The sequence below is a fragment of the Musa acuminata genome, chromosome BXJ3-6, assembly GCF_036884655.1.
Source record: "Musa acuminata AAA Group cultivar baxijiao chromosome BXJ3-6, Cavendish_Baxijiao_AAA, whole genome shotgun sequence".
NCBI lineage: Eukaryota > Viridiplantae > Streptophyta > Magnoliopsida > Zingiberales > Musaceae > Musa > Musa acuminata.
In genome coordinates, this window is record NC_088354.1 from 31,641,720 (window position 1) to 31,669,569 (window position 27,850).

A 27,850-nucleotide genomic window follows, 5' to 3' on the forward strand; every position below is an offset into this window, starting at 1 on the left:
GAATGGTAAAATAACAGCCATTTGCTATAACAATTTAAGTTCTCTTTGATCCCTGGAAGAAGACCTGAGAGAAGATGAATAAAAAAGGGGACTTGGATGAGCAATACATGGAAACATGTCCTTGGTGTTCCAGTCTTGCCAAGTTCAAATCAGCAAGTCCTTTGTGAAACAAAGAGAATAATAGCATGTCGATCGGTGCCTTGTAGTTATGTCAATGGTACGTAACCCAGTCAGATGACCTGCAGTATAGTGGGAACTCCTGCATGGACAAAGAGACTAGCTCCTTTTTCATCAGATAATGGCCTTATCATTCAGATCATGAGTCCAAATCCGTGACATGCAGGCCTTTTTACAATGCAAAATTAATCTGACGGCAAAGACAATGAATAATATACATCACCAAAATAAAGTCCAATAGACCAATGTCTCCTTGGGAAACAATGGAATGAGCACCATGAAACAGCATCATACTCACCAAGCAGCAAACACACTGCAGCTCGTAAATTGGCACAAAGGGGATACATAGGATAGGAGGCCCAACCCTTTTTATCCTTGCGCTGGTTCTTCCAGAGAAGCAATTACAGGGTCGGAAGGGTTAAGAACAGGGTTATCTTCCCCGACTCTGTTATCAAGGACTGGTTCCACTTCTGTGCTAGCTTCAGGGGCAACTTCAATCAGTTTGTTATCACTCCCTTCCACTTTAGCTTTCTCAAGTTTGGCCTTCATGTTTGACACTTTCCGTTTTGTGGCAGCTGATTTCACGTCAGGTGTTGAAGTTTTCGATTCCTGCGACGGAAGCTTTGAGAGTGATTTCTTTGTAGGGTTCTTTGAAGTTGAGCTCCCTTTAATGGATGTCACAGCTTCATTTGGCTTGCTAGAGGAGGGAGCAGGGCGTGGGCTCTCACATGAGATGCTACCTTCTGAAGGATTATCTGTTACGGCGGTAGGTACCTTGCGTCGACCAAGCTTTGGCGACTTAGCACGTGTTGGTGGTATCTGCTACAAGATCATCAGATCGGTTGTACAGTTTCTTTTCTAGTGAAGGTAAACTTTATTAAAACATGGTTATCATCATAATGATGTGGAAAAACAGAATACCAAGGGAAAAGAAATTGTATAAATATCATAAAAGAAAAGGAATTTCCATCATATTCTGCATTTGCTACTGATCTACTGAAGTTGCACAAAAGGATCAGTTACATCAAATGACAAATAAATATATTGAAATAGTACCCACTGGATTACGTTCAAAATTCCAACCACCCAATCAAATCGAATGTCATGAAAATTTATAAATACTTTAGGCTAAATCTTCGAATTGGAGATACAAAACAAAGAAAATACGACAGTACCTTCGTGTCCATGGCAAATTAGCCTAGTGACTCAGAGTATGAAGCAGTGAGACATTAAAGAGTGCAACAATTTTCAAAGGAAGTGTCAATCCTGAAATGTGCCACAGATTATTTTTTGTTTAATAAGTATTTAATTACATATAAACATGACAGTTAATTTAGATTGAGTTGCAGTGAAAAGATTCTTGAGTAAACCAATTTTTTTGAAAAAGACGTCTGACCTCTAGAACTGCATGTGCCTGTTTTTAGACCACCTCAATCAGATGAGTCAGACAATTTGTGACCATCACATTAGCCACTCTAGTGCCAGAAGTGAAGGAGAAAAAAAATACTTCCTGTAGTCCAAATTTATGTTCCTCATCACAAATTCTGTAGTGAGTAATACAACATGGTTGGGATGTTTGGCATAGTAATTTCTACTTGACAATCAATGTTCATATCCCGACATAGTAGGATTAGAAATTTGTCAGCAGTGATTTGGTGAGTGCCTAACAAATTCAGTTGACCATGCCAAAAAAAATTTGTCTGCGTATGTAGTAAGAATTACTAACTTTGTATGCATTAACTAGTGTAATAACTAATAAACATTAAACACATATTTTAGCCCAAGCTTAACAGTTCGCCAGTAAAACCAAAAGTAACATAAATCCTAACAAATAAATATTGAATTGCAACTTGCAAGAAATATGTGAAATACTGAAATTGTTCTTTATGTAATTCCATCTCCTTGAGCTACATTTCAAAGCTTCTCAGAATAAGATTAGCACAGCTTCTATGGTTACCAGTGATATTGTCAAGGAACTTCATATCTCAATTTACTTAACTAAACCATCAAATAGAATCAAAAGCCAAAGTGTGAGATAAAGCATCTCAGCTATGTGTTATGCCTAGCTATGTGCATAATGCTCAGTATCTCATCTACAATTTACTGCTATAATGCTCTCTGTACTTTCTCAATATGCCAATAATGTGGTATGATGCTACAATGCCTACATATTATCTGACTTTCAAGTGAGCTTTGGTCATTGATAACTTTAACTAAGTTAAAACTGCAAATTTGTTTCTTAGGGAAATAAAGATATTCATCTCAGTTCAACATTCAAATGGTATAAGATCCTCATGAGTATTTCTTCAACAAATGTATCAACAGTTACAAGATGCTTGTACAAAAATACTTTTTTCAAATGAATGACGTGCCTTCTTGAGTTTTGGGTGCATTGCCTTTTTTGAGGTTTTGAGTACATTTCCATGAATAAGCTGTAGGGAAGCAAATACTTACAGAAGAAAACTGATATACTGGAACTCAAAATTTACCCAACCTTAAATAACAAGGGTGCAATGCCATTTTCTTTTTTTAGAAGAAAAAGAGAAGCTAGTAGCGGGAGGGAGACACTGCTTGAAATTTCAATTACTTAAGCAAAAATAAGAATGCCACTTAAATTCTGAAGCTAGTATATATCTCCATGAACTCCTAAATGACTGAGTCATCAAGGGTAGAGTAGTTAAATTAGCCTAGTTCTTGTTGTAGATTTTTGCACAAGTACCCATAAAAGATTATGACATTCCTACTTTCACAAGATCATGAAACTATGGTTGCACTCTTCAGACATAAATAGTAGATAGAACAACTGCTACCTTCTTCAGTTCAACTTTTGGAGGACCAGGTTCTTGATAAAAGCTTGGCATTGGTGTTGCCTTAAAGGTCAAGCTCTTCCTCAGCTTTCGGATCTCAGCCTCTTGACTTTCCTGTATTATATAACTTGATACAGAACTTAGCTCAACGGAGAAAGATCTGCAGAAATAATTTCTTGGAAGAAAGAAAATTTTGAATTTCATAAAGATGTTACCTTAGATTTTACTTGCAAATTAGTTTTTTCTACTTCCTTTGCATGATTCTTCTCCTCAAGCTTCATAAAAAACTGAGAAAATATTGTATATATTTTCCAAGTTAGGAAAAGATGAAGGGGGATTTTAGGAGAAGACAGAAGACAAACTATTAACTAACCTCCTTACGTTTCTCAGCACGCTCATCCAAGCTGAAATTAAAACCAGAGATACTGCTTCTTGCACCTGGAGTGGAACCACTGACAAAGACAAACATAAACTCAATGATAAGTATCTGGCAGATAAAGAATATGCCACGAACATACAACACATAATGAGAAAGTCAAAGCTGCACAACATAGTGGAATGGGATTCATAATCATTTTTAACCCGAAACACAAGGCTCGGGGTCATGTAACTATTTACCACTTGACATATTATGATATGACAATGTACTATTTCTTGCAGCCCAAATGAAAATTGCTCAAAAGGGAAACCAGTCTGATTGTGCAAGAAACAACCCATCATAAGATGGCCCAATGGTAGAATATGCAACAAAATGGAAACAATGTCATCATTGTCTGGTATTTATCTGATTACAACACTTTAAATGAGCAGATGCATGTCACTTTAAAATGCTTTATTGATATATTCTCATTATGTTGAATATTTTAAAAAAATGCATAACCATCATTGCCCGTGTACTATGAGGAATTTGTGAAGGAATTAAACATACACATAAATGAGAGATGGCTAAGGAAAACAGAAACAACAGAACTTGAAAAATATACAAAGCTTACATTCCACTTTCTTCAGAAGTATCTTTAGCAGCTGCATCCACTGAGCCAGGCTTTGTGGACTGGTATCAAACAAATACTTAAATGTTTAGCAAACAATACCATACAATTAGTTAAGCCACAAGAGACTTACTAATGATTTACGAGTGCTAGTTGCAGCAGCCAAGGAAGATTGCTTAGCAGGAAGAGTGCCTGTAAAGAGAATGGCCTCATCAAAGGATAAATAAATTTATTTAGAAAATTGATCAAACCATTTTATAATTGATGATGCATCTTTAGGCAGCCACGTAACTGTGGTGCTCTTCCTCAGATTGGTGCCAACATTACCTTTGGAAGGAAATGAGAGATTCGGTGAAAGAACAGGTTTTTTCTTCCGAAATTCATTTGAATGACCATTCTGACCACCTTGATCTTTCTGTGCTTTCTTCCATCGGTTGCCTCCATAAGATCCCGATGTCTAGACACATAAGGATCGTGTTAAATCATAGTCCACTATGCCCTAGAGTATAGAGAAACAGTATGCAGAAGGCAAATCAAACCCATACCTTTGGGAGATTGGAAGCTTTGATTTCCGTAGCACCTAAAGAACTTTCATTATCCTCTCCGGGAAAGTCAACAACTTCCCTTTCTGGTTTATCCAGAGAACCATCTTCGGTTTGCACGGCATCAGTGCCACCGCCGCCAACTTCATTCTCCATATTTGGCCCACATCCATTGGCCACTGAATCTTTCTCCAGAGTTTCTTTTTCCAACTCCAGTTCAACTCCATTATGAGATTCCATCTTATAGTAGAAATCCACGACCACCTAGATGCTGAAGTCTACAATAATCACTTAAAAAAGGTCATTTTTCCCCTCAAATTTGGCTCTACCAGATTAACTCTACAAATCTGAAAAAGCACGCCTAAAATTGACGTCATTTAACCTACTTCAATTGCTGGTGATTGTAAACAACAGATCATCCAGTGTTTCAAGCTAATCCAACTGAATTAGACCAAAGATGACAGTGAAGACAAAGGCAAACACGTACATTCTCAAAGATCTATGAAGGCTTCTCATTACAACCAGAGATCCACATTTGCAGCATCGAGTTCAAGACTCATCATCCAAATCCCACATCGGAAACTCCCAAAACGGGAACAAACAAAAACACAAATAGATCAAGAACAGAAAAGTATACCTAAAGAGCTAGAAGTCTGAGTTCAAAACAACGGAGTGAGACCCCACAGGCGATCCGCGAAACGAGGGAGGGCGGCCATGATCCAAAGCCTCCCGAAGAGATCGAAACGCTGGGCTCCAGACCGAGCGCCCAAGGCCCTACCTACCGAAGAGGACGACAGATTCCTGCGTCCAAATCGTGGTACCTGCGCCTCCTAACACCTAGTCTGCATCGCCGCTCGTCTCCGATCCGCCCTCGTCTCCGCCGCCTGTGTAACGAGACAACCTGAGGACAAGGACGACCCGAACTAAACCGAGGTGAGGATCCATTTTACCAGAATGCCACTACTTCATGACTAATATACCCTTTGTCTTTGGCCCGGCCTTGCGTAAAGAAAAGTACGTCGACGGAGACTCTGCGGTGAGGGTGAAGTCGTCTATCCACATTCTCTGGAGCAGGATAACGTACGGTGGACCGGCGGCGAATTGTTCTTTTCTGCTGACGTGGCACTTCGAGTAGCAGAAGGTTTTATGCGAGTGAGTTCTCCGCCACCTTTTCGTTGGGTACCTAACTGCGCACCAGTCCGATGACTGAGCGAGAGACGGGCCCGGCGACGACCAGCGAGGTACCGCGAGAACGTAGGTATGTGTTGGCGTTCCGTGTCCGTTTCAGGGAGTGAGCTGGCGAGAACGTGGGGGGTAGGAGGATCGGACGGCGGAAAGCGAGCAGCTGTCGATCCGAGCCGTTCGATGGGCCCCCACCCGTCGGAACATGGGGACAGCTGTGCGGGCGGTGTTTTCACCCTCGCGACGGGTGCTGTGAAACCCAAACAGCAAGGGTTCGCTGTCGGCCAGCATCAGCCGTCCGATCTACATCTGATGATCATCATAAGATAAGGTGGGCCACGTGGACGATTGGGGTGAGAGAATGCGCCAAAAACACTCCGCGAAGGCCCCGCCTACACAAAAAGAAACCCGCACGAAGCACTGCTCATTCGAGAACCACTCAGTAAATACTGAGACAGGTAGGAAATCGAGTAAAGGCAAACCGGTACATGAAAATTATTATTAACAACGTTACACTTATCACATAGATTCCAGTGAGGGAGGATTATTAAGCAGCTCTCTTGCAGTAGATTTTGGTTAACCTGAGATTTAAATTTTGGGATGAAGATTTGAATTATCTGTACACAGTGAAACTAATGTCAGACAATCATTCAGATATAGGTGTGAGTGAATTTACAATGCTTATTGTATCTTATTGTCTTGTGACATGCAGTTCATTGGTGTCATTTACCTTAGCAATAAAAAACCTACTATGAGAAGTGTGATTTCAGAAGAAAAGAAACAAAGGTAATGTTGAACAAAAAGCGAAAATCCAGTGTTTTTTATTTGATCTCACATAAATTTAAGGTTTTGTTTTCAGATTTTCCAGATCAAGTAGAAAATTTTCAAGTGTGTTTCTTCCCAACCATAGAGTAAGATCTTGAGAGATGTATTTATACATCAACCGATCCTTAATTTTGAATGTTACTTTGACTGCATCCCAGTGATTCTTGAACCGAGCACCTGATGATTCTTGTGGGTGAAGGATGAGATGCAAGCTTTATCATCACACTAGAACAATTCTTAATGCAGTCTTTTCAGAAACAGTAGAGCTTATTGGGTAGTCATGAATGGGTTTGAGACTTTAATGCCTCGCATTATAGTAATTTAAATGTTAGAGGGTGAGAGATATATATTTTTTTTTTTGGGAGGGTCATTTGAGATGGGTAGGAGATGGATAGAGTGTCTGTGAATGCCAAGGAACATATTTGAACAAATATCAATATAATTCTTCCTCTTTAATTTTTTATATAATTGATTCATTCAAAGAGATTAGTTAAATCACTTCACTATCATTCTTACAACAAAGATAATATCGATTTTTTTTTAATATATTATGTTGAACATTTATTATTTTTAATCTATTGCGTATACTATACTTTCGCAACATTTATTCATCTTATAATTTGAAGAATTGTTTATCTTAGCGTGTCCATTTTTATTTGATTTGATACCCAATCATATATCTAATGCTATTTTGTTGAATTTTACGTGTAAGTTTAATATATGTTGGGCACTTTCTTGATTTGACGTACCAAAACTAATGTTAGATAATTTCACGTATCAATTAAATCCGACTTTAGAGGAAACATAAAAGGCTTTTAACTTTTGATATTTATAATAAATACTCTAATCAATTTCTTTTATTAGAACAAAGCTTCATACGATACAATGTCTTTATGTTTATGTTCATAACAAAAAATGAAACAATGTGAGGACTCAAAGCAATAATTCAAAATAAACAATTATAAATTAATAATAACATATTTATCGAACTCTTATAAATGATTTTAAATAAGAATAAATTTAGAATGTTACATAATCTCATATACTCAAAAGTCCAAAGATTACATAATCTCATTTTAAATGATTTTCTTAAGTTCAATTTGAATTTAGAATTACATAATGTATGGTGATTTTCCTAAAAGTTTATTGGAAAATTGATAATAATAAAAATTAAGAAAAAAATAAAAAAGGAAAGAAATTGTGATTGTAGTTAGCCAAGTGGCTTTTATGTTCATTGCTTAGGAGCAGATCCACTGCAAGTTCAGTCAGAGTCAGATCCACCGTTGGATCAATCAATCTCTGTCATCACCTACTTCCCATTTTGGTGTCGTCATCATCGACTACTTTAGTTGGTCGTATAAAAACTGCTCTTCCACCAACCAAAACCCCCAACCCTCTCTCTCTCTCTCTCTCTCTCCACCCGAGATCTCCGATTCGGGTGCACCCCCCGAGGCCGAGATGGCAATGGCGACGGCGCTACGCAGGCTCAACTCCTCCACCTCCGCCGCTGTCAGGCGTCACCCTTTCGCGCGCGGCTCCCTCTGCTCCATGGTGAGCGCACTTCCCCGCCGATCCGAGATTCCCCAACTAAAGCTCGTCCTTTTGGCTTTTTTATTACCGATGAAGATCGGATCTTTGGATCACCATTGTTGATTCTCCTACTCTTCCTTGATCTCCGTGTGTTATGCAGTCTTCGTTGCCGAGCGAAGCCGCCTACGGGAAGGAGAGATCTTGCGTCACGGTGCGTTCTTTGTGCGCTGGTTCGGTGGGGGTTGGTGGTTACGAGAATCTCTTGAGCGTTTCTTGATGCTGGTTTTTGTGGATTTCAGTGGACGAAGCAGCTCAATGATCCGCTGGAGGTCGTCGATCCGGAGATCGCGGAAATCATCGAGCTCGAGAAGGCGAGGCAGTGGAAGGTACCCTCTTGGCCGTTGGTTCCTCCCTCTGTTTTCTCTTTCTCTCAGCTTCTGACGCAATCGGAAAGGTCGTGCATTTAGATGCAAAATTTGTCTTGCCAATCGGTGGCGCGTTGGCTCACATGACACTGCCGTATAAGAATGATTCTTAGTAATTTGTGAATTTATGTATCTTGTTTTCTGTGATTTCTATGCCCGATTTAGCTGTGAATCTTATGGCAAATGATTTGGAATGTGATGGAAGGGACTTGAACTTATACCATCGGAGAATTTCACATCCGTGTCGGTCATGCAAGCAGTAGGCTCTGTCATGATTAACAAATACAGCGAGGGTTATCCTGGTGCAAGATACTATGGTGGCAACGAGTAAGACCTGCTTGCTCTTCTTCTCGAGAATGCTATCTCACTGTTAGCAGTTTTTGTGTCTTTGTTAATACATAAAAATTATTGGAAAACAAAATGCCACATCTATTTGAGTGTGTGCATTCATGTCTGATGATTTCATGCTTCGTTTCCAGATACATTGACATGGCTGAATCGTTGTGTCAAAAGCGTGCCTTGGAAGCTTTTGGTCTGGATCCTTCGAAATGGGGAGGTATCATGTGCATTATCCTTGATTCTTACATTATTTAATAAATTCTACATTAAGGATCATCATCATCATTAATTATAGGTCCATATCTAGCATTTTTCATGGCAGCTATCATCATTATTTCATCATATGATTCATGACTTGCATGAATATATTCTGTTCCTTTCCAAATTGTCATTTCTTCTTCACTATAAGATGAATCTTTTTTTGCTTGTTCCCTTTGTGCAATTCTGCTAGCATTTCAATGTCAATTAAGCGTTAGCTATGAAAAAGCTGAACTATTCTTGTAATGCAAAATTAAATTTTATTTCCTAATTTACCTTTATCTAACAGTTCAAAGCTTATAGCCATGTGATGGTTCCATGCTTCGCTTAGATTAAGGCTTCCTTAGTTTTTGGATCTTTACTATCTTTTAGTAAGTCAAGTAGACTAGCCTTGTGCCAAAGCACAGAACTACCAATAAATATTTATGTGTAGCAATTGGCATCATGGTGTTTAGTTATAATTCCTATAACTTGTCATTGTACATTGTGCACAGTAATTCTGATAAAGAAGTGTTTAATATCCTGCGATTGTTTTGGTCTCCATACGCATGATTCACATGCACTGACATCGTGCTTAGTCCCAGAGCCTTTGGTTTGTTTACCCCGGCCTGCAAGAGTAACAAGAAGAACAAAGAAGTCTGGGTGTTCATCATGCCCATTGGATGATTGGTCTTGATTATAGCTGAGGACAGAGTCATCCTCAAGCATGGCCACGTCAGGACTTTCACATTATAATACTTAAGATGCATGACTATCATATTTATCTGAGAGCATTTTCTGGTAACATTTAATTAATTAGCCTCTTCCTTCAATGGCTTAATACTGCCTGTGCATTTTGCAGTGAATGTACAGTCATTGTCTGGGTCACCTTCTAACTTTCAAGTATATACTGCACTTTTAAAGCCACATGAGAGAATCATGGCTCTTGATCTGCCCCATGGTGGACATCTTTCTCATGGCTACCAGGTTAGCTAATATATTTTTCCCCCAGTTCGAAGTCTGCCTCTCCTTTGAATCTACCTGCTATTTTGGAATTTGATTATTCCATTGCATAAGTTCATATGGATTTGCATTTAATTTGTTATCGGGTCAGTTGCCAACCTCTGTTTATGGGCAGTCTATCTGCATATATATATATATGTATTTTTCTTATCATTTTTACTATTGATTCTGTTCCAGGATAGAAGACAGTATTACATGGAATACCATGTGCTCATCGAATCCATGTAGGATATGTATTAGCAACATATCCCATTCATACTTGGTCTTCTATGATGCCAAACTTTACTATATACACTAGAAGATCGATGTACTTCTCCAACAATGAACTTGATACCCCATGTAGCATTAATACTTGCACTTTTTTTTAATCTGACATTTGATTGTAGAATACTGTACTAGCTATCATCTACCAATATTAAAGCATAGTACTGCCTGTTGTTGACTTATGGTTATTTTTCGCAGATGTACTTTTCATTTCTTTTTTCTTCATATATTTCCATGAGGGTAATTGGTTAGTTATACCCTTTTCCCCTTTACTTACTGGATCGTTAGATATGGATTTGTATAAAGCTAAGAATGACATGATTTCAGACTTCCTTTATGTGTTACTTTTTCTTGTAATTAAATTGTATTAACAAGAATAGTTCAACAAATTTCCTTTGTTATCTATCTTTTTATGTGGAAGTCTGGTGTCAAGAATGACCTGGATTTGGTGCAGCCTGTGTATGCTGAAACTATTTCATGGATGTTGCAACCCGGTAAATCTCCTGATAACTTAAGCTGCATTTAAAATGCAGGCAAGACTTGGCTCATGGTCTTAAGATATTCTACATATACTAGATTGGTAACACACTGTTGAAAATTTTGAGGGGTTACTGATTTGATTTGGAAGTTCAGTTAAAGTTGAAAACTGGACAAAATAGTTTCTTTATATATCATAGAAGTTTCACTAACATTCATTAGGTTCATGCCATGGATTGTTAAAGCTTCTAGCAGTGTGGAATACCTAGGTACAACTTACCACCGCTATTGCAGGGCTTCCTTTTCGAGAAAAAATTGAAGCTCTGAGTATAGGTCATAATTCTTAGGTGCTAAATTCCATCTGACCATCCCATCACTTTGTCGAACAGTATGAACTAATTTTTCTGTATGATAATATTTTTCAGGATCGGCTTCTACTTATCCTGTCTGTTTTATTTATGCAGACTGATACAAAGAAGATCTCTGCAGTTTCTATATTCTTTGAAACAATGCCATATAGGCTGGATGAGAGCACTGGATATATTGATTATGATCAGGTGGTTGATCTATTACTTCTGTTCTTGTCCCATGTTGCTTCTTTCTTTTGGATTTTTTTTTTCCTTATGAACTCTGTAACTTATTCACCCCATGTATTGTTGATTACTACAAATAGAGGTTGAAAAAAATGTTAAATCATTTTCAACAAGCACAATGTACTGTTAGACCCATATGGGATGTGAGCTATGTTGCAGATAGTTTATCAAGTCATTATTTACCCTGCCGTTACCACCGAACAAATTCTTTAAAGGTAAGAACCACACAGTTTTGCCTCTGATCATAGCATCTGATATCACTATCATGAAGACTAGATGTCACTATGGCAGTATGGATCTAACATCAAATCAATGCATGATTATATGTCATATATGGGTCCTAATAAGCACATCAAGTTATTTGGGGAGCCTTTTTTTTCTCTAGTTGGATAGTGTAGGAATAACTCATGAACAGTACCTTCGGGGCACTCTTTCTTCGGTAAGACTTGTGGTTTTTAATTTATATCAAGATCTGTCATACCAAAATGTATCGGCCATACCGGGCGGTATGTACCGGTCCGACAGGTTACCGGTACGCGGACTGTCCGGTAACACTACAGTGCTACAGTATTATACTGTATCACTGCTACAGTGCTACAGTATAAAAAATAAAATTATTCGGTACACTAGGGTATACCGCTCGGTATGCCCTGATGTACCGCCCGATATACCGGTACCGTACCGTACCGAGCCCGGGTCGAAACGCTGGTACGGTATGGTACGGCGAACCTTGATTTATATCATGTTAAATATGTTAATAACACATAGGATTATGGATCTGGAGAATAGTTGATCCATTAGGAAAGAGCTATTCATATGATGAAACTAAGATATCACATACTATACTTGTTACTATAATGTCTGTAATTTTTGGAGCTGAAGTGATCATTGTCTAAAAAATTGAGGCCTCAGGTTCTGCTGGACTGTCATATACAAGAAAATATAGTATATAATGATTATATTATTTTTCGTGTTTTCTTGTTTTCTTCCTTTTTCCTTTTTCTTTTTCTATTTTCCCTCTACTTTCTTCCTTTCTACTGTTCATCTATCATTTAATATACTTTTTATTTTCTTTTTGCTCCTCTTCTTTCTTCTTTTTCTTCTCTTTTCTTCTTATTTTTCCTTTTCTTATCTCTCTTCCAGTGACTGTGGGCTTGCAGGGTATCCATGACGGACAGTCCAAGTGGGTGGTGTCAACAGTGTGTGAAAATTCCTCATCTTACTCTCCCTTACTGGCAATGGTATTGGAAAGGGCATCCATAAAAACACAATTTAGAGATGAACAGTTGGATTATTGAGTGTGTCAAGAAAAATTTTGTAAAGTTGGGCTTGGTGAACTGGTTGCAATCATCTGACACATTTGTTTCTCTCAGTTTAATAAAAAATCAATTGGTTCAGCAGATTTAAGCCATTGCAACAAAATCTCATTTAAAAGTAGAATCAGACTGATCAAGTGTTTACTTCTTTTCGTGGTCACATCTGCTTTTTTTCTCCACTTCTGATAACTATGGCACTGTCATGCTAACAACGATGTACAGAATTTGAGTAGGGGATATTGTGATATTATGATATCTCCAAACAATCATACATCGAATGCTGGCTATGATTTGAGATGGTATATAAAATTATAAATCACTACAATTTTCATGTTATAGACCTAGAAGCTCACAAACTATGACCAAGTTCAAAATTTTAGTCCTTTTTTAGCTAAAGCTCAGATGGAAAGGACTCAGTGGGATGATATAGGGAATCATGTCCTGCTAGGAAGAAGTAGGTTTAGGCTATACATGTCAACACTAATGAGGACCTCTGGGATTTTACTGGAGTAGATTTTGATACCACCAATGAGTCTCACATGACATGTGAAGGATGTTGTGGATAGCATATAACTTTTCTAACAAAAAGCAATTTCTGAGTGCTCCAACCTTATGACTAAGTTTACAAGAATTGGTCTTAGGTCATGATACTAATATGGAATCATTGTAATACAAGTATTTCATATTTGGACTGAGTAAATTTAAGGAAACATGTTATCAAAATAAACTTTTTAGTCTTTTGTTGATGTTGTATTTTTGTACTGGAAAGGTGACAGTTCCATGTTGATTAGAATGAATTAGCAAGTATCCTGCACTAGTTGGCATAGGCTTTATGCTCGAACAATAATCTGTTCCATGGATCTGACATGTTGGTGGGGCATATGATGACAAGGACACACTTGCATGTCATTCTTAACTTCCATAATACAACAACAACTACTACAACAAGACCATAATGTCCCAACTATTTGGGGCCAGTTACAAGAGTCTTTTATCACCACTATGTTATCATCGTTAAATTTCATTTTTTTTTATTAAGATTGTGTAAATTTTCTTCGCCTTTTCTTTTATTTTGTTATTCATATCATAGTTTAAAATGCTAGTCGGAGAAGTCAAACTTGATTCATATTCTAAGGGCCAAAGTGTTCTCTTGCAGATCAACAGTGAATGAAAGAAGCATCTATTTGTACTCAATATATTTTCATATATGTCTGTGCAGTTGGAGAAAAGTGCAACACTCTTCAGGCCAAAATTAATTGTGGCTGGTGCTAGTGCATATGCCCGCCTTTATGACTATGAACGCATTCGAAAGGTATACTCTCGTACAGTCCTTTCGGTCACAATGGAAATGAGAAGGAAAAGAGGGGAAAAACACTCTTACTATCTTTTTATTATCAGCTTCTAATATGTGCATTCATAGCTATTGTTTCCTTTTCTGTGGAATTAACAGGTATGTGACAAGCAGAAAGCCATTCTTCTGGCAGATATGGCACACATCAGTGGACTGGTTGCTGCTGGTGTTATTCCATCTCCTTTTAAGTATGCAGATATAGTGACAACTACAACACACAAGTCACTTCGTGGACCACGTGGAGCCATGATCTTTTTCAGGAAAGGCCTAAAAGAGATAAACAAAAAAGGGCAAGAGGTGAACTGAAAAAAAATGATGTTACTTGATGTTCTTGCTTTTCACTTTCATTGTTATGTGCAGCAAATTATCAAATTCTCTTTAAATAGATATGGACTAACTGTGATCATATAAACAATTATGTTAGGTTATGTATGATTTTGAAGATAAAATTAATGCAGCTGTTTTCCCTGGGCTACAAGGTGGTCCACACAATCATACCATTTCTGGTTTAGCTGTTGCACTCAAACAGGTATGCATCCACCAAGATCCTTGTTTTTTTTTTCCTTTTTAAAAAAGGGATGATTAATGGTAATCCTAATGGCAAGTTAGTTAACAGATTCGATTAACTAATTAATCTTCAACCTATTCCTTCCTGCTTACCCCTTGTTGGCACTCAAGGATCATGTTGGCATCACAATTTAGTCCTTAAGCCCATTTTTCTTTAACAAAGTTCTAGGGTCAGTGACATCCATTAGTTGTAGGGCTCTGCATACAACTAAAGCATTGGTCTACATATATCCTAGCATCTAAACCACTTCCCAGTTAGATCCTTAAAGACTTCCAAAAGCAGACTGCCACCTCAGTTTGGGAACAATGTGGGCAAGGATAATTATCTGATCTTTTGGCTATATAATCATCATTCTCTGACTTAAATCTATAGTTTCTGCTTAATTATTCCCATTGAGAATCATTTATATCTTGTAAACTTAAAGACAGGTAAATCTTGTGCTCTTGAATCGGCTGATTCTTTAGCAAAACTTTGTTCTGAGATGCATATGAGCTCTTGCGCTATGCATATATTGAGTTTATCTTCCCAAAGTTTAGATGTTGGCATCGTTGGATCATGGTGTCTCAAATTTTTTGAGAACAACTTTTTTAAACAAATCTCTAAGCATGTTATCCCTTCCCAGATAAATACAGTTGCTTGAGTGAATTTAAATCTCAAACTATGAAGGTATTAGAAGAGATTGCCAACATTTTAAAGATCAAAAGGGAGAGATTAATTGGTGAATATGCATTTATGCTAAAAAAAAAAAGAAAAATAAATGCACCGTTGTGCACTGTTACATGTGTTGGTGTCTTTAATTTCGTGCCATTGGTTTAATCTGAGAAAAGAGCCCATATTTGGTTTGGATAAGATCAATGTTGCCTTGTTTCTAAAATAAAGTTGTAAAAGGAGCTTGTAAATTTACATTTCAGAGTGATGTGAAGTTCCAATATCTTTCTGTATAAAACTTAACTGTAAAGCCATAACCTCAGGAACCAAATGTTTCCACTATCTGAGATCAACCATAAGATGTCACTCTTGATGGTTTTTAATTGCTTCACATCAACTTCTGGCTTGATTTGAACTTTTTGGCTTATTTACCTAAGTTATAGCCTAAGACCTCTCGCACAGGATTCCCTTGTTCTAGATGGAAAGTTGGGAGTTCTTAACTACTCAATTTAGAGCTCATGAAATTGAACAAATATTCACAGTAAGTCTATGCAAACAATAAGGTTCAAATTATCATACATTAACATCTGCTTGCTTGCTATCAGATTTTAGTCTTTTCGGCTAAGACAAAGTTGTCTGGGATTTCCTGAGTTGCTGAAGTTTTTTAAGCCACATGTTGTATTAACTAGACCAGTATTTTCCTCTGAGCAACTGTAGGCCACCACTCCAGAATTCAAAGCTTATCAGGAGCAAGTACTGAAGAATTGTGCTAAATTTGCCGAGGTATTGTTGCATGATTTTGGTTCTTTTGTTTTCAGACTTTCAGTAAGATAGTACTTTTTTTAGGTTTGACTGATAGCTTGGCTATTGTTTCACGTAAATTGGTGCAAAAGTTTTCTATAATCTTTCCACAATTTCATATTTAGATGTGACTGATTTGATCCATTTAGGATACTGATCTAGCAATACGATGTTTCAGTGCTTGGTTGAAAAAGGCTATGAGCTTGTATCTGGAGGAACAGATAACCATTTAGTCCTGGTGAACCTTAAGAACAAGGTAAAATGGGTCTAACTTTAGATCATTACTTTTATTAATCATAAGTGATTAGAAAGTGCAGCAACTCAATCATAGTTCTCCCTGGGTAAGCTCTGTGGTGTATCATGACTTTGTAATTGGATTTCTTTAAATTTGTAATTGTCTCTAGCATTCTGTTCATAGTCGAGGGAGACAAGACATTTATGTAAATTTTTATTTTCATATGTCTAAATCCATGTATACTATAATTTTTCTATGCAGGAGAACATTTAACTTTATGGCTTGAATCAATTTACAGGGAATTGATGGATCTAGAGTAGAAAAGGTGCTGGAGTTGGCACATATTGCAGCTAACAAAAACACAGTTCCTGGTGATGTATCTGCCATGGTTCCTGGAGGCATCAGGATGGGTACAAGCCTTTACTTTTGGGTTTCTCTCAATCATGATGTTTGGTAGAACAATGTTTTTACAAGCTCCTTTTCACTGATTCAGGAACCCCAGCCCTCACATCAAGAGGATTTGTTGAAGAGGATTTTGCAAAAGTTGCTGACTTTTTTGACATTGCAGTTAAATTGGCATTGAAGATCAAGGCCGAAACTAAAGGTGTATATTCATTTCTGTTTGACTTTGGTTTTAAGATATTTCATAGCTTGCGTTTGGTTATATAACTTTTAAAATTCTTTCTTTGCCCTTTAAATGCAAAACAGGTGGATCAAAGCTAAAGGACTTTGTAGCAACTATTCAAACTGATGCTAACATTCAATATGAAATTTCAAAGCTCTGTCATGAAGTGGAGGATTACGCAAAACAGTTTCCAACAATTGGATTTGAGAAAGAGACGATGAAGTACAGCGACTGAGGTCTAAGTTTTATATGAGAAGGTAAAGTTATAAGATGCATACTCAATTTATTAATTGTAGTTTGACTTTTTTTCATCTACGGCACATCATACCATGTGTACTGGCCTGGTACCAAGAAGATGAAGCCTTCAAGCCTTTGCCTCACTTATTGCAATATGAGCCTCTCAAACTTCATAAGTTGCTTAAAGGCCTCAAAGTGAAATCAAAATCAATGGCTTCATTTGTATGAGCTTTTAACATGTGAAGTGCAAATTGCAATATCATAAAAATAAAAGGAACATTAGTGTTGACTATTATTTTTCAGATGTCCATATAACCAATGCCTTAAGTAGAAATATTAACATTTAGTCTCAATAAGAAAGCAGAAATTCTGTTGCTGGTATTATTTGCTTTCATTAGAATCTCCAGAAGTTGGATTTGCTATTACAGGTTTGGTTGTGTAGATCTTTTGCACAAACCAAAATAGATGTTGCCTTGCTGGCATCATAGGTTTAAACGGCAGGAGATTCTTCCAGTGTTTCTTTTTTTTATAGGAGATATATAGTTTTGTTCATGCAAGGAAGATAGCATGTTTATTCATCGCAAGTCTATTTCATTTTTGTTCTGATTTATAAACTGGAAAACATGTAGTGACAACAGTAGGATATTTTTGTCCCTCTCTTATTCTGGCGTTTACATGCAGAGATTGTGCATATTATGATGAAAACATGTAGTCACATCGGTTGTATGTATTTTGTGTCTATTGTTCTATCTTTTACATGCAGATCTGATGCATATCACGATGATTTGTTCACGGTAGTAACACTAGGACTACATATGCTATTATTATAGGTTATTTTCATGTCTACAATTCATTGCTAAGATTTCATAGCTTTTCTGCAGAAAGCGTGATATTTTGCGGTTGGGATCGAAACTTGCCTGTCCTGCTATCACCTCAGTTGCAACAAAGTGGATGGAGGTGGAGGCTGAAAAGAGCTTGTGGATGTAGGAAGTGGGCAGAGTTGGAAATAAAGGCTGTTTTCCCTTGAACTTGGAATCATCATCATCTTTATAAGAAAGTTAATATGTTTTCTGTATTCTTTCTAATCCACAGTGCCAACTCGAAACAGTAAATTCTCGCATGAGTATTTGCATTCATCCAAGGTTTTAATCTTTTGTATTGAATTAGTCCATCTTCTGTCTATCATCATTTCCTTTGAGTTGTGAGGTTGTGGAGTCTGATTCTGCGTAAATTGGGTGGAATATTTGAATCCCATATGCCTCCCAAAACAAGATAAGATGATATTATATCCTATTGAAGGAACGCGGCATTCTCACTTCTAATACAATCATAGAGTAATTAAGAGCAGGCAACTGACTAAATTATGGCATTCTCATTGCTACTGTGATTTCTAAACGAAGATAATTAAGAACCTAGGCAAACAAGTAAATCATGGATCTCAGATGGCAATCCTCAAAAGCTCTTTTAAAGAAGATAAATGATGAGAGTTGGTTTTGCTCTTTTACAGTGTATATATATATATATATATGTGTATGTATATATGTATGTATGCATGTATATATGTATATGTATATATATATATATATATACTTCAGAAGCTGTTGTTTTGATAGGCACTGCCGAAACTAGACAGTAAAGCAATAGACAACAAATGCAACCACAGCCCATATCAAGTCAGCAATTTGATATCATAAATACTATATGGTCAGTTCCAATTCCCAATAGCACCAATCCACCACTAGGGGAGTTTCTTCACAACCTGTGCACAAGTCCAAAATTGGTAGGCATCATTCCTTACAGAGGGGGATAAAAGAGGAAGAAGAAAACAGGAAAAAAGAAATGCAAAAGCAGAGTTCAGATGTGCCCCCCACTGGTTTACATGGCATGAATGGCTTTCACAAACCTATGCACAGCGAACAGGAAGTTCATCCCAAATAGCATGTGAAACACAGACACAGCGGTATTTTTTCTATTTGCCCATACTCTCAGCTTCAATATGCTAGACATGGCCAAGAGTACGTGAAATGGCAGCGAGATTATTTTCTGTCGTCATGATCGCTCTCAAGCTAAAACTGTACAGTTGAAAAATGATGCTTACTCGGGGATCCGGCATCAGCTCTTGTCAATCACCTCGGCTGGCATGTTCAGATCAAAAAGAGGAGCACCTCCTTGAGCCTCTGTGCGGGCACGCTTACGAGAAGAACATCCACTTTCGTCCGAACTTGAGGAAGCATGTTTGCTAGGTACTGCTACCCCTGCATTTCATTTTGAAAACATTACATGAAAACTTTATTTAGGGACCAACTCTAATTCCATCTGCAATAACTATTGAGAATAAAATTGCGTCAAATTTGCTACCGTACAAAGAGAGAGAGAGAGAGAGAGAGAGAGAGAGAGAGATGTGAAAGGAGACAGTGGCATCAAAACTTCTAATTTGGATAATCGATTGAGCAAAATTCATTATAATGAGCTAGACAGGTAAGAGTTGTACCAATTCCATTATGAGCTGAACCCAACTGCGCAGAGTTGTCATCATGACTAGTCTTCGTGCTCGTCAAGCTTTGGTCAGAATCCCAGCACACGGATAATTCTGATGCCCTCTCAAGACCTTTTGATTTATAAGGAGCGATATTATGAGTCGCACGTTGAAGGGGGTACAACAAGTCATTCTCGATGCATTGGTACCTGCGAGGACAATTATGTCATTATGCATAAGCAATAAAGCCGAACACTTGTAAAGCATGCGCTTACATCTGTTTGCAAAGTCTATCAACAACGTTAGACAGATTGATGACATGCCGCATAATGTCCATGACCTCATCATCTGAAAAGTGCTGAAAATCTTTCTCCAGAAACATAGAGAGTTTCTCCACATTAGCCTCTAGCTGTTGCTGCTGGTCCTCAAATAAGTTCTGTTTCATGTCTCTTTCCTGTGGTGTCATCTCATCCTTAAAGAGTTCATCCCCAAACATGTAGAACGCAAATGGATACGAATATGACAAAACACGTCTTGATCTGAAGAGCCTATTCAATCCATTTATCACCCAAGTGTAATCTTTGATTTTGGATTCCTTGTTCTCTGAAATGGAAATCTTTCCCTGAATGGTTTCCTTGAGATTGCTTTCCTGCTTGAGAGAATCTGTATGAGCCTTGTACCGATTATGATAGTGCATATAACGGTAAAGGTCACGTCTTGCACGCTCGGTCCTCTTTGCTTGGTCGTCTTTGAAGCGACCACAACTGTGACCACTGATGCTAGACCATGTATGATCTCTTCCAGTAGCACCACCACATAACCAACTGTTAAAGACCATAAAATCAAATGAAACAAAGAAAGCTTCATGCATTAGAAGACTTGATCAAAGCTTCGATGTCCAAAGGTTCTAAATTTTCTTTCACTAAAACAGTGGAAAGGTAAACAAGCCAAAAAGCTCAAAACAATCGATGTCTGCAGATTTTTTTTTTTCAAAATTGAACCACAGAAGAAACCATTGTACAGTGAACCAGACGAAAACACAATGTCTCTCCAGGGCATAATAGAACAGTACCCACCTGAGGGAGAAACAATAGTTGACTACTGGGTTCATGCATATAAAATGTTGAGTATCAAAGCTTAAAACTCAGTAGTGGTACAACAAAAATTTGAACTTCATCAAGAAAGATAAATGCATTATGCATTAGATAGATCCACTAAATTATATCAGGTCCATTCTATATATTGAAATATCCAGGTTAAAACACAATAAAGTGGGATAATAAAATCTTAGACATTGTCTACCAAGGTAAAAACAATACCTATTACATTGAATTCACACACCATGAACTACAATGACATAGTATGGAACAAAACAAGTGCAAGCACCAGAGATGTATCATTACCCACTGTATCATTGGCAATGACATACAAAACTTTCAGTGTGATATGACAAAAAATGTTGGGTAATCCCCAGAGAACAATAATGTTCTAATGTAGACAAGAAGAAAAACGAACACAAGTTTAATTCAGAAAACAAAAAATAACAATTGATTACAATACCCAAAAATAGCAAGCTCTGCTCTTCAAATTTCTGGATGGTAGTACAATTCCAATTTATCGGTCTGCACAACAAATCCTCTATTCTGGGCACTTTTGATGTAAAATGAATGAAACTTCAAATTGTTTCACAGGCCTATGATTTTGTAAAATTTCCTAAACAATAATCTTCGTAATTTCCAACCTAACTTTGTTTTTAACTTTTTATGATTTATAAAGCAACCCTCTACATTAGTCAGGATATGCTTACGCAATGTCCCTAATTATATTCCTTACTATCTGTACCTGACTTGTCCACATTCCATGAAGCAACAGTTTTCATGGATCTATGAGAAGCCTATAGAATTCGATTAAAATGATCGAGCTAATTAGGCTCCAAATCTCAGATGATGCAGATATACATAACATAAAACTATCATATGTAACTTTTCACGAATCAAAAAATTTGAACATATTTGTCTTTGGCTAAGTCAAACAACTCTGTGACTCGATCATGTCTTAAGATCTAGATGTAAATCATTCTCTTGTTCAAAACATAGTTTCAATGATCTGATTTATTTTTTCCTTGTGTGGATGACTAACCTAGAGATTCTCATGGCCATTATCGTATTTACTCAGGTTTGTCCTTATGTCAACTGCAAGCAATGAGATTATCAAAAACAGAAAGCAAATCATAGTATTTTTAACGTCAAGTCGATGAATTTAATTAGTTGCCCTCAATCCCAGTAAATGGATATGAATATTCTGGTATGCACAAATTATAATAGCTCCTACTTTGGGATTCTAACTATTAAAAATTCGAGAAGATTTTTTATAACATCTTAATAATGATTGTCTTCATTTGATGTTCTACCAGGACTTTTGGATAGCATCTTTAAGTGAAAATTTTAAAGGCAAAGGACTTTTGATCTGTGTGATATAGGAATTTTAATTCATAAAAATCTCTGCCTGCCACACAGTTTGCAGGATCAACTGATTGCCAATCCACTTTGAATGATCTAGATCAAGATCTGTCAAGTATAATGCTGATTACTAGATGTTAGAATCATTAGCATTGGTCACAAATAGTTGAAATGACCAATTTTGGGCACACCTGGCCGTCTTGCATGTCTCAGCTGACTTCAAAGTCATCTCAGTACTCCAGCCAATTACCCTAGTCAAGCTAATCCTGGCAGATCATGAGCAAGTTCCCACAGATTCCAGCTAACTTTTAGGTTCTAGTTATTTAAAGAAAGACCTGATCCATGAGCTAATTAGGTTGATCCAGCCAATACACACCAATTCCAAACTTAAATAAAATGGCTAATGCCAAATTGATCAAAATCCCATGAGCACTGGTCTATAATGCTTCTACGCAACCTTGCAGGTACTTGAACCATCCTTCCAGTGTTTGCATATGCAGGTACATAATTATATTTCACACGCTTAAACATATTTGATTTTCCTACAACATCACTTTTGGTAGGTACCAGCAGGATCAAGTTAAAAGGCTTCAGAAAAAAAGAACAGAAAGAAGACGAAAAAAATGAAGGTCATGGGATCTCTAATGATGCCTTCAACTCTACGCATAGAAAACTAAAGAAATCTAAGTTAAACTAGATGACTAGCCATATGAAGGCCAGTCCTGAGAAAAAGTCATAACAAGACTATTATATATCAATATTACATGATAAATTCATCATAGCATTTCCAAGCAAAAATAAGTTCTCCAAGGTTTAATAGGTTGTCTCACAGGAATGCTGAAAATAACATATAATTTAGCTCAAAGAGACTCTAAAACCTCAAAAGAAAAGCAACTAAAAATAACAATTTAAAATTAGAAATGTACAAATTTCACCACATTTTTCACTGAAAATTAATAAGATCTACACTGCAATATATAGTGATTATTGGCATATCTGTTATAGATTTCCACATTTTTGTAGATTAAATATAGGCTTAAAAGAAATAGGTCCTAGAACTTATGGCTAAATGGATAAGTACAAGCAGTACCTGAAAAGAAGAGCTTCATAGGATTCCTATTCCAACAAATTCTGGGAAATTTGAGAATCCAAATGGCAAAAATTATCAAATACTTCATTTTTTCACTGACAAAGATAAGCAAGTGAAAGCATACCTCTGATACTTATTTCTCGCACTGAGTACCATAACCATCGAACCTAATATCTAAACCAAGTAATACAATTTAACAAGGAAAAGACCTTTGGACACTGAAACTCAATTTTGAGAGACTTCAAAGAAACCCCATGATATGTTAACATGAATGAAAATATCATAATTCTTTTTCTCCAATTCTTATTGTAGGAGGAAGAAAAAGAGAAGGTGAGGAGAGAAAGGCAGCAGCAGCAGTGACAGACATCTGCAGCAGTTGCAGGAGGAAGCGGATAAGGAGACCAGGAGCAGACTAGCAAACGGCAGTCATATGTGGTAGACACTTGCAAACGATGAGAGGAGGAAGGGAAAAGATGCTGCATATCCAAAGCTATCACAGGTTAGATTATACAGCTGTAAAGGATATTCTACCATGGCGAACTGAGTCAACTCAGTCACAACATCGGTATACCTAGGTAAGAATTGTTTGGTTCATGGATCTATTAGGAACAAGACGCCTAACTAGATTACCTTAAGCCTTTTTCTATTTCAAGTTTAATCAAAGATTTAAGCTTAGATGTAGAATAGTCAGTAATGAGAGATCTATTTGGGGCAACATCACAATATATCATCCGAAATAAAGCAACCATAGGAAAAAGAACCCAAGTATTTTATCAGTCTGGAATAGCATAAGGTAACTAGCACAAAAACTCAATGGAAAGGGCACTAAAAAAATTATGGCATACAGCAATAAAAATGCAGACTAAGATCAGATGCATGCTATAATGAATGAATCTGAGTCTACTAAAAGGGTTAAAAACACGATAAAACTCGCAGAATGACCAACATAAGCACCAATAAAGAAGAAAATCCTCACCAGAAAGCTTGCCCACATATACATGCAACTAGGTTACAGCCACCATTCTTTTCAACTGGTTTGTGACATTTTGGGCAGGGTTTTGTGTTCACTGTTATCCAATTAACAGTTTCTGATTCATCCTGGCATTTCTTGGTCCATAGCTCCCACATCAAGCATGAACAAGGTGAGTGTGCTTCTGATAAGCAACTGAAACAAAATTGTATCCCACAAGTACATTCGACCTCACAATAAATATCTCCCTCAACACGTATTGCATTTCCACAATGTGGAACGCTGGGGCACCACTTCACCTTATTGTTGTCTTCAATATATGATTCAAGTAGGAATCGATCAAAACGATCAGCAATATCTGGATGTTTTGCACTGACCAAATTCCTTATAACTGCCTCATCACAAACAGCACTGCACTTGGGTGCCATGCACCTAATGCGACGACTCTGCCCGTCATTTATCTTGACAATAAAATGCTCTGTCCAACCTAAACCATTAAACATAAAACCATATTAGTGGCTCAGATAAATGCATATAGAATACAATTTAAAACCTTATAGAAAAAGAAAGTCTGGTTTATAAATCAAAGTTAAACAATCCAATGGAAGTCAACGAGGAGAAAAAAAAAAAGAGCTAGTTAATAAGATGATAGTAGTCAATGGGCATCAATTAGGTGGTTCAAAATTTTCAACAAGGATACAAATTCACAGCTAGTCCATGAAGAATGATGATCCTCTAGAACCAGGTTTACTATTACTAGCTGATGCAAACAAAGGCACTGTTAATGTACTTCTGAGGCATATTTATAATGATTTGGACATTTGAGGCCAAAATGTTGTATATGTACCTCAAAAGACCCTAACTCTATGTTTACTCCAGATGTAAACAAGTATTTGCAACTACAATGACAGATAATTGTAGGTGGCAGTACCCTTTTCAATGTCTATGCAAAATATTAACTGCAAGTATCCTTTAATGCATACGTGTGAAATGTTAAGTGTGATGATTTCTTTCGTTTATATACCTGAGAAAGCATATGTGAAATTGCTCATTGTTTTAAATTTTACAATTTAGCAACAAGCAGAACCAAGCAAATTTATGAAGAAGAAAATGTGAATGTTATATTAAGGATAGATAGAGACAATTCTGGAAATACATTTTACAGTGAAGGTGATTTGATGTCCTTCAAACACTTATGCTTGAAACCATATGGAAGTCAGAAAACTTACAATCATTGCAGAAACTGTGCCCACAGTCCATCTCAGTGACTGCACCTGGAGGAAAGCTCTCGAAACAGACATTACACGTGCCTGAACTCGATGAAGCAGACAAGCCTTTGTTCTCGACAATCGTCACTCCTGCTTCTGAGAACAATCGCTCCCTTCCCTTCTGATCGAGCAGTTCAAAGATTCTCTCGACATCCCAGCGGTAATGAATCAACAGGGTCCTCGCATGCTGCTCTTTCAGCACCAACAACTCCATCACCTTTCGCAGATCCTCCTTCTACAAGAAGAAGGAATCGCTCAGAGCAATTCGACTATGCTTCACATAGATCCACATGATTCTGAGCAAAATAAGTATTACCTGAGCTGCCAAGAGAGACTCTTTTGTGATAACCTGCGACATGGGAAGAACAAACTAGAGAAATCCATCACTCAAAGAGAGATAAAAAGATAAAATTCCTAAGCCAAAAGAAGAAAGCTTTCGAATTTCCGCTAACAACAAACTTCTTTCGCTCGTGGTCATAAACAGATAATCTCAATGCTTCACAAGAAAACCATCCGTGTCCAAGGATTGAAAACTAATTTTTTTCTTTTCCAAAATACGGATTGAAACGAATAAGACAAACGAGAAAACAGAACGATTGAGAAGCCATTCACAAGAGATCCACTCCGAGAGATTCGAGATCGCTGAAACCCTAGGGGGGGCACCAAGAACCAATCCGGAGTCGGGGAAGAGAGAGAGAGAAAGAGAAGGCGCCGATACCGAGGAGAGCGACCAGTGGCAGTCCTCTTCGCGCCCGTCCTCGAGACCCTGGAGGACGTTCTCCTCGATGGCGTCTTCCTGGTCAGTGATGTAGCAATCGTCTTCCTCCACATCGCTCGACGACGGGCAGTCCTCGTCTTCCGCCATGCGGAGCGCCGGGGGATTGAATCGGGGAGGTAGAGGCGAAGGGAAGGGGAAGCGATCGGATCGAGATGGGCAAGAATCGATCGAATTGGGGGGCCAAGGAGGAGGGTTCGAAGAGAAGAGAAGTCGAGCACAGAAGCGATCGGAGAGGAGGGGGCGGAATGAAATAGGGGTGCTTTTGTGAGGCCCTTTTTTTAAAAGAAGGCTATCATGTAAAATACTTCTTTAAAGGTTTGTCAATAGCATACTCACCCTTTGTAAATTTCGGTACACTGTTTAATATTATTTAAATATTAATACCATTCTCATGAAATAACGTATTACTTACTGTATTATAATAATATAATAATATGAGTATTATTATTGTCTTAGATTTATTATCAATAGGTTTTGCATGTCACCATCAAAAGAATATTTTAAATGTAAAATTTATTAAACGAGTCTTTGAACCCTTAATCGCTAAATTAGATTTTGTGCCCTTAATATGTAGATGTGACAGATTATCGGTACTTTAGGCGTAATATTATTAAACAAATATTTGGGGTATAATTTTATCCAACAAGATTTCGAGGCTTCAATCTTTCATGAGTTTTGAGTATAATTGTTCTTGATAAGTGGTTCAGTATATTCTCGTTTTGCTAATATTTTAGGTGAGGCTAATAAGCTTATTTACTTGATCTAATATAATTAGTATAGAAATCACTTATTCTCAAGTAATATGTGTTAGCGAACAATAAATATATCGTGGTCGGTGAATCAGCACGGCTAGGTCCGCGAATCGATGTTGGGAGCCTACTATAGGGTGATTTGAATGATGAGGTGGTTGGGCCCTCGAGAAGGAGTGCAGTTGGCGTTGGTCAAGATCAGGGCTGATTAACAACTCCACACTGTTGGGCGGCTGGTGCTCCCGTGCCGAGTCCCTCGTTGTTAACGAGTGGTCGTCCTCCTACAAAAATGGTCTTTGTTGGGTGGTCCCCGGTTGTGGCCCATCTGACGAACAAGTTAGTAACGAGAGGGATTGCTTTTCCTTTTCCCTTTTTGTTTTCTGTCTCTCCCCTAGCGGAAGGCTGGCCAAGGGTTTTATACTATGGTGCGAGGGTTGATGGTGCGTTGATTCGACGTCGCCGCTGAACCCCGAGGGATGGGACGACCCTTTTGACCGGCCATCGTTCCGGGATGTGCAGAGCGACGTCAAACGACACCGCCTCGAGCTCCTGGGACGAGACGTGTGACATATCTTCTTGGTACGAGCTCTCGAGACGAGACGTGTGGCGTAGGGCTCTAACTTGGCATGTAGTGTCAGTGACGTATTCAGCCACCAAAATATACCGTATCAATATGCATACATTTTGTAATTTTTTGAATTCCAGAGAATATAAAAATCACTTTGATTTAATGAAATTTAACATTACATACTACTTTTGGCTATTATAATATTAATACTGAAACTCATCAACCTATGATTATGATTTCTTTATGAGATCTATTTTTTTTTTATATACATATATCTTTTCTTTCAAGTGTTGATATGAGA

General features: G+C 37.6%; 3 protein-coding genes across 5 annotated transcripts; 1 reads left to right on the forward strand and 2 right to left on the reverse strand.

The window, feature by feature from the left end:
• Nucleotides 1–368: 368 nt before the first annotated feature.
• LOC135585095 (protein WVD2-like 4) lies at nt 369–5,539 on the reverse strand. Of its 2 annotated transcripts, none has more exons than XM_065155653.1 (9): nt 5,153–5,539; nt 4,519–4,793; nt 4,301–4,430; nt 4,107–4,165; nt 3,977–4,035; nt 3,358–3,436; nt 3,200–3,271; nt 2,988–3,098; nt 369–996 (listed from the first exon to the last, which is right to left on the reverse strand). In XM_065155653.1, exons 2-9 carry the CDS (start codon nt 4,753–4,755, stop codon nt 547–549), a joined length of 1,197 nt encoding a protein of 398 aa, XP_065011725.1. In that variant the 5' UTR covers nt 4,756–4,793; nt 5,153–5,539; the 3' UTR covers nt 369–546. The 2 variants fall into 2 exon arrangements, with proteins under 2 accessions (XP_065011725.1, XP_065011724.1); XM_065155652.1 differs by having other exon boundaries at nt 369–999; nt 5,153–5,421.
• A 2,369-nt stretch (nt 5,540–7,908) lies between these two features.
• LOC135639446 (serine hydroxymethyltransferase, mitochondrial-like) lies at nt 7,909–18,327 on the forward strand. The gene is made up of 16 exons (XM_065153201.1): nt 7,909–8,073; nt 8,213–8,263; nt 8,352–8,438; nt 8,683–8,804; nt 8,957–9,033; nt 9,916–10,040; nt 11,282–11,374; nt 13,946–14,038; nt 14,177–14,374; nt 14,502–14,606; nt 16,011–16,076; nt 16,273–16,350; nt 16,628–16,739; nt 16,823–16,933; nt 17,038–17,211; nt 18,073–18,327. Exons 1-15 carry the CDS (start codon nt 7,981–7,983, stop codon nt 17,187–17,189), a joined length of 1,563 nt encoding a protein of 520 aa, XP_065009273.1. The 5' UTR covers nt 7,909–7,980; the 3' UTR covers nt 17,190–17,211; nt 18,073–18,327.
• A 531-nt stretch (nt 18,328–18,858) lies between these two features.
• LOC135585091 (probable E3 ubiquitin-protein ligase ARI2) lies at nt 18,859–26,500 on the reverse strand. 2 transcript variants are annotated; one of them, XM_009407510.3, is made up of 7 exons: nt 26,173–26,476; nt 25,771–25,803; nt 25,416–25,689; nt 24,193–24,673; nt 19,943–20,491; nt 19,683–19,876; nt 18,859–19,446 (listed from the first exon to the last, which is right to left on the reverse strand). In XM_009407510.3, exons 1-7 carry the CDS (start codon nt 26,317–26,319, stop codon nt 19,304–19,306), a joined length of 1,821 nt encoding a protein of 606 aa, XP_009405785.1. In that variant the 5' UTR covers nt 26,320–26,476; the 3' UTR covers nt 18,859–19,303. The 2 variants fall into 2 exon arrangements, with proteins under 2 accessions (XP_009405785.1, XP_065012385.1); XM_065156313.1 differs by having other exon boundaries at nt 19,165–19,446; nt 25,771–25,824; nt 26,173–26,500.
• Between the last annotated feature and the right edge of the window lie 1,350 nt (nt 26,501–27,850).

What these genes read in the sequence shown, in the direction of transcription:
- LOC135585091 (XM_065156313.1), bottom strand. Translation starts at nt 26,319, where the DNA reads ATGGCGGAAGACGAGGACTGCCCGTCGTCGAGCGATGTGGAGGAAGAC. An exon ending in AGTCTCTCTTGGCAGCTCAG is followed by an intron (nt 25,690 to 25,770) that starts GTAATACTTATT and finishes TTCTTCTTGTAG; the next exon opens with AAGGAGGATCTGCGAAAGGT. An exon ending in ATATGTGGGCAAGCTTTCTG is followed by an intron (nt 20,492 to 24,192) that starts GTGAGGATTTTC and finishes GGTCTTTAACAG; the next exon opens with TTGGTTATGTGGTGGTGCTA.
- LOC135639446 (XM_065153201.1), top strand. Translation starts at nt 7,981, where the DNA reads ATGGCAATGGCGACGGCGCTACGCAGGCTCAACTCCTCCACCTCCGCC. An exon ending in TAGCTGTTGCACTCAAACAG is followed by an intron (nt 14,607 to 16,010) that starts GTATGCATCCAC and finishes GAGCAACTGTAG; the next exon opens with GCCACCACTCCAGAATTCAA. An exon ending in GATCAAGGCCGAAACTAAAG is followed by an intron (nt 16,934 to 17,037) that starts GTGTATATTCAT and finishes AATGCAAAACAG; the next exon opens with GTGGATCAAAGCTAAAGGAC.
- LOC135585095 (XM_065155652.1), bottom strand. Translation starts at nt 4,755, where the DNA reads ATGGAATCTCATAATGGAGTTGAACTGGAGTTGGAAAAAGAAACTCTG. An exon ending in CTAGCACTCGTAAATCATTA is followed by an intron (nt 4,036 to 4,106) that starts GTAAGTCTCTTG and finishes GTTTGATACCAG; the next exon opens with TCCACAAAGCCTGGCTCAGT. An exon ending in CAAAAGTTGAACTGAAGAAG is followed by an intron (nt 1,000 to 2,987) that starts GTAGCAGTTGTT and finishes ATGATCTTGTAG; the next exon opens with CAGATACCACCAACACGTGC.